The 12,797-nt window shown below is 43.1% G+C and overlaps 1 protein-coding gene across 2 annotated transcripts; it reads left to right on the top strand.

The window, feature by feature from the left end:
* The first annotated feature begins 3,013 nt into the window (after window positions 1–3,013).
* On the top strand, window positions 3,014–9,039 carry adm2b (adrenomedullin 2b). 2 transcript variants are annotated; one of them, XM_029758602.1, is made up of 3 exons: window positions 3,014–3,062; window positions 3,318–3,560; window positions 7,810–9,039. In XM_029758602.1, exons 2-3 carry the CDS (start codon window positions 3,460–3,462, stop codon window positions 8,240–8,242), a joined length of 534 nt encoding a protein of 177 aa, XP_029614462.1. In that variant the 5' UTR covers window positions 3,014–3,062; window positions 3,318–3,459; the 3' UTR covers window positions 8,243–9,039. The 2 variants fall into 2 exon arrangements, with proteins under 2 accessions (XP_029614462.1, XP_029614463.1); XM_029758603.1 differs by having other exon boundaries at window positions 3,022–3,560.
* Window positions 9,040–12,797: the final 3,758 nt, after the last annotated feature.

Raw genomic sequence — 12,797 nt, 5'->3', positions numbered from 1 at the left:
TCCCAGTGTTCGAACTTGTAAACAAGGCTGCATGTAATTTCTCTTAATGCAGCTCCGTGCAGCTAATGGCAATGTTGGCTTTAGGCAGTGGTGTAAAGTACTTAAGTAAAAATACTTTTAAGTACCACTTAAGTCATTTTGGGGGTGGGGGTATCTGTACTTTACTACAGTGGCTTGTGAAAGTATTCACCCCCTTGGCATTTTTCCTATTTTGTTGCCTTACAACCTGGAATTAAAATAGATTTTTGGGAGGTTTGTATCATTTGATTTACACAACATGCCTACCACTTTGAAGATGCGAAATATTTTTATTGTGAAACAAACAAGAAATAAGACAAAAAAACTGAAAACTTGAGCGTGCATAACTATTCTAACCCCCCCCCCGCCCTAATCTATGGATTTCATATGGCTGGGAACACAGATATGCTTCTGTTGGTCACAGATACCTTAAAAAAAAAAGTAGAAGTGTGGATCAGAAAACCAGTCAGTATCTGGTGTTACTGTCTGCCATCATGCAGTGCGACACATCTCCTTCGCATAGAGTTGATCAGGCTGTTGATTGTGGCCTGTGGAATGTTGTCCCACTCCTCTTCAATGGTTGTGCGAAGTTGCTTGATATTGATGGGAACTGGAACACACTGTCGCATATGTCGATTCCCGAGCGTTCCAAACATGGGTGGTGAGTATGCAGACCATGGAAGAACTGAGACATTTTCAGATTCCAGGAATTTTGTACAGATCCTTGCGACATGGGGCTGTGCATTATCGTGCTGAAACATGAGGTGATGACAGCGGGTGAATGGCATGACAATGGGCCTCAGGATTTTGTCACAGTATCTCTGTGCATTCAAATTGCCAATGTTAAAACGCAATTGAGTTCGTTGTCTGTAGCTTATGCATGCCCATACTATAACCCCACCACCACCGCGGGGCACTCTGTTTACAAAGTTGACATCAGCAAACCGCTCTCCCACACACGCCATACACGCTGTCTACCATCTGACATGTACAGTTGAAACTGGGATTCATCCATGAAGAGCACACTTCTCCAGCGTTCCAGAGGCCATTGAAGGTGAGCATTTGCTTACTGAATTTGGTTATGACGCAGATCTTCAGTTAGGTCAAGACCCTGGTGAGGACAACGAGCACGCAGATGAGCTTCCCTGAGACGGTTTCTCTAAAATCACGTTGGAGATGGCTAATCGTAGATAAATCAAGATTAAATTCTCTGTTAATCTCTCGGGTATGTGGGACGAAATCGTCCCACCCTAGTCAACAGCCAGTGGAATCGAGTGGCGCGAAATACAAAAACCTTAAAAATGCTATAACTTCAATTTCTCAGACATATGACTATTTTACACCATTTTAAAGACAAGACTCTCATTAATCTGACCACATTGTCCGATTTCAAAAAGGCTTTATAGTAAAAGCAAAACATTAGATTATGTTAGGAGAGTACCCACCCAGAAATAATCACACAGCCATTTTTCAAGCTAGCATATATCTCACAAAAACCAAAACCACAGCTAAATGCGGCACTAACCTTTGATGATCTTCATCAGATGACACTCCTAGGACATTATGTTATACAATACATGCATGTTTGGTTCAATCAAGTTCATATTTATATCAAAAACCAGCTTTTTACATTAGCATGTGACGTTCAGAACTAGCATACACACCGAAAACTTCCGGTGAATTTAGTAAATTACTCTTGATAAACGTTTACAAAATACATAACAATTATTTAAAGAATTATAGATACAGAACTCCTTTATGCAATCGCGGTGTCAGATTTTAAAATAGCTTTTCGGCAAAAGCACATTTTGCAATATTCTGAGTAGATAGCTCGGCCATCAAGGCTAGCTAAACAGACACTCGCCAACATCGAGGCTCAGTAAACTCAGAATTACTATTAGAAAAATTGGATTACCTTTGCTGTTCTTCGTCAGAATGCACTCCCAGGACTTCTAATTCAACCACAAATGTTGTTTTGGTTCAAAATAATCCATAGTTATGTTCAAATATCCTCAGTTTTGTTCGTGCGTTCAGGTCCCTATCTGAACGGTGACGCGCGGACACATGTCGTGACAAAAAAATTCTAAATATTCCATTACCGTACTTAGAAGCATGTCAAACGCTGTTTAAAATCAATTTTTATGCTATTTTTCTCCTAAAATAGCGATACTATTCCAACCGGGCGACGTTGTTTTCGTTCAAAGGCTGAAAGAAAAACATGGCCACTTCTCGGGGCCGCGCATTTCCTGTCTCTGAGCCACCAGCCTGACCACTCACAAACAGCACTCCTGTACCTAGCCCAGAGACAGCAGAGATCTCATTCCACTTTCTGGCGCCTTCAGAGAGCCTTAGAAATTGTCACGTTACAGCAGAGATGCTGTATTTTTGACAGAGATGCCACAGAAGCACAAGAAATGGCCTGCCATATGAGTTCTGTTATACTCACAGACACCATTCAAACAGTTTTATAAACTTTAGAGTGTGTTCTATCCAAATCTACCAATTATATGCATATTCTCGTTTCTGGAAAAGAGTAGTAACCAGTTTAAATCGGGTACGTTTTTTATCCGCCGTGAAAATACTGCCCCCTACCCTAGAAAGGTTAACAGCTCTGGTGGACATTCCTGCAGTCAGCATGCCAATTGCACGCTCCCTCAAAACTTGAGACATTTGTGGCATTTTGTTGTGTGACAAAAATGCACATTTAAGAGTGGCCTTTTATTGTCCCCAATCAAAGCAGGGTCCCCCCACTTCCTCTCCTCCCACAGCTGATGATTAGCAGCAGCAGGCTATCTACACTCATTGAAAGCGGGCTCCTGTGGTTGGCGGTTGCAGTAAAACATTTATTTTTCAAAATGTTTCTCTACCTCAAGGGCCCCTTACGTGCTGGGGTCCCGGGGCTTCAGCCCTTTAAGCCCCTGCATTAATCAGGCCCTGCTCCCGAACTATAAAGGCGCGCCATGCCAGCGCACTATCTCCAGAGTTCTGTCTGAACCTGCAAGACGCAACCGAGACTACACTGATAATTATTAACACCAAACTAGGTTAGTAGCCTACTAGGACTGTTAATATAATCTTGTTTAGGTGATTTTCAATCAGGAAAGCGATATTCTGAATAATTTAAACAGTTGAAAAGTTGATTTAAATGTTTTTGTCATGAAATCTTGACGCATCGTTTTGCCACTGAATTTCGCAAAATTGCTGCTATTTTGTCACGCAATTAGTTTACAACTAAATACCTTAGTTATGATATACTGATAGTTACTTAATTTAAGGAATTCCACGTATATTTCTTCTAGACTTCAACAGGTGCGCTGACTAAACCATTCCTCAGTGAGGGGAGATTCTGCCTTTGCCTGAGAACAGTGGAGTTTTTCTTCAGTTGAGCTTTTCTGTCCTGTTCTAACCTGTACCCGAGGGTTGTGACTCCCGCTTGCCACCATGCACTCACTGTTCCCGGCATGGCTCTGCTGCCTTAGCCTGCTAACCGTGGAGACACACACCCTGGCCCTGCCGCGGCCAGCCCGGACACAGCCTCACAGGTACGGCCACTTCACACTATCACTGTGACTGATATAACATCGTTTTGCTACAAACCTCTAGACTACTGTAGTAAATCAATCAAATTACAGTATGCTTGTCCTAGGTTTTAGGAGGTGAGGGTGCAAGGCAAAATAAGCTGTTTACATTATTATTATTATTTTGAAGGATGGAGATCAAGCAGTCCATAATGCAACATTTTTAAGAAGAGACAGTATGAACTAATGATATTGATTCAGACAAAGCTGTGGGCCAACCTCTGTGTTCATTGTTTGGTTCATCATATCTGTCTTTGCTATGTGTGTGTCTGCGTCAGTGTATTAGGTGGAAGGGAGAGATGGAACATAAATTATACCCCCCCCCCCCCCCCATCTTCTTTATTTTACACACACACCCTGCCCCTAACCTCTCTCTCTCTGTCTGGTCATTGCAGTGGCAGTAAGTTATGTGTGAAAAGGTTACAACAACAGAATGAGGTAATTCCTCTAAAAGCCCCCGGTAGAATGACCCTGTATAATGAATGAGAGGGAGGTGGAGGGCTGTGCGGGTGTGTGTGTGCGTGTTTGTTTCCATTGTGATTTAATAAGGATTGGGAAAACTGATACACAATATTAACACCTCAGTTTGTGAGGGAAGGTTGAGGGGCAGTGTGTTGCTTAGTGTTGTGTGGACAGTTGTTTTCGTGTGTTTACAGTAGGAAGTAAATTGCTTTATCAGAGACCTACTGTAGTGACCAGTATCTCTCTGGAAGCTGTGTTTTGAATGCTAACTAATGAAGCAGGTGCTAGTTTTGGTATCTTACCACAGTGTTTCTCCAGTCCTCCACCCAACATTACACATGTTTATTATAACCTGTCACATGTGGATATGTGCGTGTGGTGGGTGTCTTACAGTGATAAAGGTCCTGTGTGGCTCAGTTGGTAGAGCATTACGCTTTCAACGCCAGCGTTGTGGGTTTGATTCCCACGGGGAACCAATCACTCTAGATAAGTGTCTGCTAAATGACTAAAATGTAAAATAAATGAGACATGTAAAGAGTTGAAAAGGACAGGCGGAGGAGAGAAAGGAAAAGTAGGGAAGTAGTGTTTCTCTCATCTGAAGTGGTTGGTGTGTGCTTCTCTTTGGTTCAGGGCTCATGCTGGGGTCTAACCTGGGAGGAATGCAAGAGTAGCTCTTTATTCACACAAATGGACGTTCGCACACGCACACACACAGCCCCTCCGTATTCAGAGGTAGTGATCTGGTACAGTAGTCTGATGCTAGAATCAGTATTTCATCAGATCTCTGCAGACTTTATCATTTGATCAGACACAGTAGCTGTTTCTCATTCTCTCCACCCAACCGTTATCTTTATTTCCACACCAGTCAATCGTTGTTAGTCACATAGAGGGGGCCATCACCACCTCTATCTTGTTCTCTCTCTCAATCACTCTCTCTCTCTTTCACCTAATAGATATGAGAGTTTATCAAAATGATATTTGTTTTCAAATTCTTTGTGGGTCTGTGTAATCTGAGGGAATCATATGTCACACACACACACAAGTAGCGGATGGTGGTTGGTCAGTGGCCTACATTTTGGTGCCAAGTGCCTTTTTCTTCCGGAGACGACCTTGTTCTGACACGATCCCCAGGTGGTCCTGGCGCTCCAAACCGGTAGAGAGGTGTGTGTGTGTGTGCGTCTGTGTGTGTCTTAATGGTGCATAGAGCATAAGAAAACACTATAACTGCCAGGAAGTCAGGTGTAGGGTGCACGTGTTTGTCCTACTAATGCACAGCTAACGTTTAACATTTCACTGATGTCCAGAGGGTCTGGAAACAGAGAGAATGTGTGTGTCTCTGTGACCGTTGACCTGTGTGGTTTAATATGGCAGCCATTTTCCACGGGGTCATGATGTCCCTTCAGAGAATAACACACTGGATTACTGGATATTAAAGATAGGCCTGCGTACCAGCCTACATTACCTCATATACACTATAGTTTGGGCAGATGGTGTTGAAAATGGTTTGAGCTCATACCAAAAGCTTGTTTTTCTAGAGTGTGACAGTAAAACTAAACAATAACAGTGAAATCTGCATTTTGTCAACTAATGCCATAAAATAACAGCTACAGTACACATGCAAATGGCATAGAGAGTAATGAGAACATGGACTGTTTGTAACCCCTCCATGAGTTGATATAGCTTATGCACACTCGTCACATTAGAATGACGGCATCTGGAGGAAGACAACTGAGGGATGGAAGGGTGCTAACTAGGTAGGGTTGGCTAGCCCATCGTACATTGGAGTCACCTGATCCGAGACCTGAATTAGTGTCACCCTCCTCTAAGTCTTTCTAAAACCTACCATCGTTTCTGAGGAGACGCTGATTGGACCATTTATTTTCTGCAGTATTCAAAATGGCCTTCTATTGGTGGAACTGAATCAGTGAAGTGAAATAGTAGTGAAACAGGGAGACATTCAGGATTCCAGGCTAGGTCTCTTTTACATAGGACTAAACCATGGACTTTAATGTTACCAGTCAGAGTTGCTTTTACTTTTGTTTTGTGTGTGTGTGTGTGTGTGTGTGTGTGTGTGTGTGTGTAGGTTGTCAGATGAAAGAGATGAATGAGACTCTGAAGCAGACACTGTCTCCTGTTATCAACACGCACACTCACAGGCCATTACCCATTCATGACTAATATTTTTTAGTGTGTAAAAGGGTCCAGGTAACATAAACACTAATGTTGCAACGCGCTGTGTGATCCCCGCACGCACATACAAACATAGGCTGACAGATGGATAGACACAGAAAATGACTGTTTTAGCAGTACAGTCAAAGTGAATTATATCATGACATTTGGAGGGGCCTCTATTTTCTTCACGGGACCTCCTATGTGTGGACACACTTGCATGTGCACCCATTTTTTATGGACCTAATAAAAACGGCAATTTAACTGTAAAAATGTAGTAACTTTTAATGTGGCATGAACGCAACCAGTCATGATGTTTTCATGTGACTGTCAAACAAATTCCTTCAAAAAGTAGGCTACTTGCGCACATTCGTCCACTGCTAAATAATTCCAGCATCCAAACAGTGCACTGTGCACTCGCCGTTTGATGAATGGAAAGACACAGCTGTTACACAACACCATAAAGTGTAATGACATTCAACGATTGTAACCTGAATTAATTGATGTCTTTTTTGTAAAAAGAAAAGTCGGGAAACATGAAAAGTGGCCGAATTACAGTTTAAACCATGACAGAGAGAGGTGGGGGTGTTCGTTCAATTTAGAATACGTTTTTATTTTCATATTTACCACTGTAGCAGTACAAAATTGCATTTAAATCAAATGGTTAAATTAACATTATTTAGAGACACCGACCCAAAGTTTAACTTTTGTTGCCTTTACGGGAGCTCATGGCTCATGCAGGGTAATTCGTACACTGAGTACAGCGTGTCTTTAGTGTGTGTGTGGGTGGGTAGGTGGCTGGCTGTGTGTGTGTGTCTGTGTGTGTGTTGCATAATCGCTCAGGCAGGTCACACAACTCATCAGACAGCCTCTTACTGCCACTCAGACTGCTGGATAAAGGAGGGAGGGAATGAAGAGAAAGAGTGGGGTGAAAATGAGGGGAGAGGCCATTGTAGTAGAGTGAGAGACAAGAAAGGAGGGGAGGGAGGGAGGTGAAAAGCCTAAGTATAAAAGATGAAGCATTAAAATAGAGAAGAGGAGTAGAGGCTCTTGACTGAGTAGGTCTCAGGAAGTCTCTCCCCCTCCTCTTTCTCACTCTCTCTCTGGTGTGTGTTGTTTAGACATTTCTTAAGACTTAAAAAATAAAGAGGTGTTGTTGATTAACTGTAAATACATTACTAATCATATGAGACTGCAATCATTGACTGAATCCCTAGAAATGTCTCGTAAGGCTTTAACTTAAATATAGAAACATTAATAAGCATGACAGTCATTTCTGTATGAGTTGTATAACTGGACATTTCCTCCTATACAGTATTAAAAAAGCCAAGTTCATTTGTGTCTGGAATATGAGGTTCTTGCACAGCATATTTCTGGAGCGAGGTCTCTCACTCTCTGCCTCTCTCAGCTCTCCTCGGGTCACCTGTTCCGAGTGTGTCTGTGAAACATTCCTCCTCGTCTCAATGCTCAAATTACACTCAGAAATCCAAGTAGTAATTGCTGTACCTGACTGCTGTACCTGACTGGGGTGTGTGCGTGTTTTTGCGGCATGTATGTGACTGTCTCTCTCTTTCTCTCTTAGGTTTATATTATCCAGAACCTCCTGGACACCTGGGTCGTCTTCGTCTCTCACTATGGCGACGGTTGTCAGCCCGACTGTTGCCCTGGACGACAGCGTTGCCCTTAGAAACAGATGGGCCGTCTGGAGGGCCCTGCTCCCTGAAGGACCCCCGAGGCAGTCTAACCTAATGCCTGACCATGAAGGCCCACTGGCCAAGCCATCCAGTCCACTGCCTGACCAGAACTACCACCTCTCTAGAGAGGGGACGTCACGGGGTCGCCGTCATGCCAACGGTAGCGGTGGGCGTGGCCAGGCTCAGCTGATGAGGGTGGGGTGTGTCCTGGGAACCTGTCAAGTTCAGAACCTCAGTCACCGACTCTACCAGCTGATTGGACAGAGTGGGAGACAAGACTCCTCCCCCATCAACCCCCGTAGCCCGCACAGCTACGGCTGAATAACTTTATCGGCAACCAACAAACAGGCACAGCTACAGCTGAATAACGTAATCAACAAGCAACACACAGGCAGAGCCACATCTGAATACATTTATCAACAAGACAACCTATACACAGACACAGCTAACAGCAGAATGTGGGTCAGATGCAAGGTAGTGGAAGAAACTGAAGAGTTTTAAGTGCTGACTGTGGGTAGGGTGGAAGGAGGTCTGTAATACCTTGTTGTTCTTAGTTAGAGAGTCATTACTCCTGTCCCCAATGAGCTGAGCTGATCTACAATCCCCTCTCCGTGATCATCCCTATATTCTTGTGTGTCTCTAAACTCTCAATTTCAATTATCTCTCTCGCTCTCATATTCACTCTCTCTTTCACTCTCTCTCTCAAAACTTTAGAATATATGTCCTGAGCAAGACACACCACACCACCTTTTCTACAGGCTCTAACCAGTCACAGCCCCCCATAGTCCCAAACAGCCTTAAGAAGCTTCACAGTCCCATATCGCCCTATAAAGCTTCCTAATCTCATGTTGTCCCATGAAGTCTGATATGTAGCTCCTATTTCCTATGTTAGATGTGTGTCTAGTGAGCTACTAGGTCAAGTATATTAGAAACCCGTAAAGCACTTTAAAGTAAATACTGTTTTATGTTTGCTATGACTTGAACATTTAAATATATGTTGTTTAAATTTATTCAAGTTTATTTGTTGTACATTTTTCACTGACTAAACCAGTGAAACGAATGTGGCCGAAACAAATGTACATTGTCTGTTTTATTCATCTTAGTCTATATCTTTGTATAAGCTGTCATATTTAATAAAGAGTATGTGTTTAAATGTGTCTTGTGAGTGTGTTGTGTCTGTGTGACAGAGAACCAGCCACCACTTTCCATGTCCACAATAACACTTCCTGCACAAGCTAATCAATGACTACTGTAGATACAGAACACACACTGCTGTCAAGGTCAAAGGTCAGTGTGACAGGAGGTGACCTCGCTCCTCTTGCGTGATCTAGTTCACCGTGACTCATTATTGGGGTCATCACGGCTGCATCGCTGTAGGTCTCCAATCACCATTAGTGTATGAAGTGGTCCAGGGCTGCATGGAAACAAGCCTCACACACTGTGGCCTCTAGTCTGTGTGCGTGCGTACGTCCAGTATCCTTCTTTCTCAGTCTCTGATAAAATACTGCTGACAGATCAATACCATAAAGATACTCTGATAGAATACTGCTAACAGATCAATACCATAGAGATAAAGATACTCTGATAGAATACTGCTATGGTATTGATCTGTTAGCAGTATTCTATCAGAGTATCTTTATCTCTGTGGTATTAATCTGTTAGCAGTATTCTATCAGAGTATCTTTATCTCTAACAGATGAATACCACAGAGATAAAGATACTGTCTACACCATCAGCTTTCATTCCAGACCAGCACTACCACATGTCAACTGATGCAGCTACTAAATGAAGGTGTTAGAGCAGGACAGGAGCAGAAGCTTCTCTGGGGACAGAATTGAAGACCACTGCTCTATAGGAACCACAATCACAATTCTGAAAGAAATGACTTAAATATGATATCATCGACTTCTCCTATGCTATTTTTATTATTCATGGAACCTACGGCCCAGACAATTTGTCAATCGAAGGAAATAACACCAATTTACCTCAAATCTAGTGATCACTTCATCTCATTATACGTGGACAGTGTCTTGCTAGACAATGTATCTCAATCGCTTCCAAACACATTGAAGATCAAAGAGAAATTCATCTTAATCCCAAATTATAAAATGAATCTAACCAAATCAGCCTACTGCCTCTCAAGACCCCAACGGAGGGCTCCATCTCTACTTATGGAATCCCAATCGTTTCCCCTTTAAAATATTTGGGAATATATATACTTCCTTCCTTAGATAAAACCATTGGCAGAAACTTTTACAGAATACTCAAATCAACTCAATCCGACCTCAGTAGATGGACTAACATCCCAGGTGCTTTAACCGTCAGAATACCTATTGTCAAAATGAATATATTGGGCTTGTTTGAGTGGTAAGGGGTGGCAGGTAGCCTAGTGGTTAGAGCGTTGGGCCAGTAACCGAAAGGTTGCTAGATCAAATCCCCGAGCTGACCAGGTAAAAATCTGTTGTTCTGCCCCTGAACAAGGCAGTTAACCCACTGTTCCTAGGCTGTCACTGTAAATAAGTATTTGATCTTAACTGACTTGCCTAGCTAAATAAAGGTTACATTAAAAAAATTATGCTGGTGAGTTATCACCACTCTGATATCCAAAAGTTATTTCTGGCTGTATGTAATAACACAGAAAATGTTCTGGGCTAATAATGTAAGAAATAAGACAAAAAAAAACGAAATACTGCAAAGTTGTAAAAAGTGTTATCGTGTAAATGTTCTTAGCTGCACATTGCGTGTTCTTGATCTGAATGCCCTGCCTTTAGTCAGCTGTTACACAACATTCTAAATGTAGTTAGTTTTATCTCTGATCTAGGATGGTCAACTCCAATCAATCAATCAAATGTATTTATAAAGGCCTTCTTACATCAGCTGATGTCACAAAGTGCTGTACAGAAACCCAGCCTAAAACCCCAAACAGCAAGCAATGCAGGTGTAGAAACACGGTGGCTCTGAAAAACTCCCTAGAAAGGCCGGAACCTAGGAAGAAACCTAGAGCGGAACCAGGCTACAAGGGGTGGCCCTTGTCCTCTTCTGGCTGTGCCGGGTGGAGATTAAAACAGAACATGGCCAAGATGTTCAAATGTTCATACATGACCAGCAGGGTCAAATAATAATAATCACAGTGGTTGTAGAGGGTGCAACAGGTCGGTACCTCAGGAGTAAATGTCAGTTGGCTTTTCATAGCCGATCATTCAGAGTATCTCTACCGCTCCTGCTGTCTCTAGAGAGTTGAAATCAGCAGGTCTGGGACACGTTAGCACGTCCGGTGAACAGGTCAGGGTTCCATAGCCGCAGGCAGAACAGTTAAAACTGGAGCAGCAGCACAACCAGGTGGACTGGGGACAGCAAGGAGTCATCAGGCCAGATAGTCCTGAGGCATGGTCCTAGGGCTCAGGTCCTCCTCCGAGAGAGAGAATTAGAGAGAGTGAAAAAGAGAGAGAAAAAAAGAGAGAATTACAGAGAGCATACTTAAATTCACACAGGACACTGGATAAGACAGGATAAATACTCCAGATATAACAGACTGACCCTATCCCCCAACACAAACTATTGCAGCATAAATACTGGAGGCTGAGACAGGAGGGGTCGGGAGACACTTTGGCCCCGTCTGACGATACCCCCGAACAGGGCCAAACAGACAGGATATAACCCCACCCACTTTGCCAAAGCACAGCCCCCACACCATTACAGGGATATCTTCAACCACCAACTTACTAACCTGAGACAAGTCTGAGTATATAGCCCACAAACATCTCCCCCACGGCACGAACCCAAGGGGGGGCACCAACCAGGACAGGAAGATCACGTCAGTGACTCAACCCACTCAAGTGACGCACCCCTTCTAGGCACAGCATGGAAGAGCATCAGTAAGCCAGTGACTCAGCCCCCGTAATAGGGTTAGAGGCAGAGAATCCCAGTGGAGATTGGGGAACCGGCCAGGCAGAGACAGCAAGGGCGGTTCGTTGCTCCAGTGCCTTTCCGTTCACCTTCACACTCCTGGGCCAGACTACACTCAATCATAGGACCTACTGAAGAGATGAGTCTTCAATAAAGACTTAAAGGTCGAGACCGAGTCTACGTCTCTCACATGGATAGGCAGACCATTCCATAAAAATGGAGCTCTATAGGAGAAAGCCCTGCCTCCAGCTGTTTGTTTAGAAATTCTAGGAACAGTAAGGAGGCCTGCGTCTTGTAACCGTAGCGTATGTGTAGGTATGTGCGGCAGGACCAAATCGGAAAGATAGGTAGGCGCAAGCCCATGTAATGCTTTGTAGGTTAGCAATAAAACCTTGAAATCAGCCCTAGCCTTAACAGGAAGCCAGTGTAGAAAGGCTAGCACTGGAGTAATATGATACCATTTTTGGGTTCTAGTTAAAATTCTAGCAGCTGAGTTTAGCACTAACTGAAGTTTATTTAGCACTTTATCCGGGTAGCCGGAAAGTAGAGCATTGCTGTAGTCTAACTTTGAAGAATGGATTAATATTTCTGCATCATTTTTGGACAGAAAGTATCAGATTTTTGCAATGTTACGTAGATGGAAAAAAGCTGTCCTTGAAAAAGTCTTGATATGTTCGTCAAAAAAGAGATCAGGGTCCGAGGTCCTTCAGTTTTATTTGAGACAACTGTACAACCATCAAGATTAACTGTCAGATTCAACAGAAGATCTCTTTGTTTATTGGGACCTAGAACTAGCATCTCTGTTTTGTCTAAGTTTAAAAGTAGAACATTGCCGCTACCCACTTCCTTATGTCTGAAACACAGGCTTCCAGGGAGGGCAATTTTGGGGCTTCATCGTGTCGCCCGCATAGCAGTGAAAGTTAACATTATGTTTCCGAATGACATCACCAAGAGGTAAAATATATAGTGA

Source organism: Salmo trutta, chromosome 7 (genome assembly GCF_901001165.1).
Source record: "Salmo trutta chromosome 7, fSalTru1.1, whole genome shotgun sequence".
Lineage (NCBI taxonomy): Eukaryota > Metazoa > Chordata > Actinopteri > Salmoniformes > Salmonidae > Salmo > Salmo trutta.
This window is presented reverse-complemented; position numbering and strand designations above follow the sequence as displayed.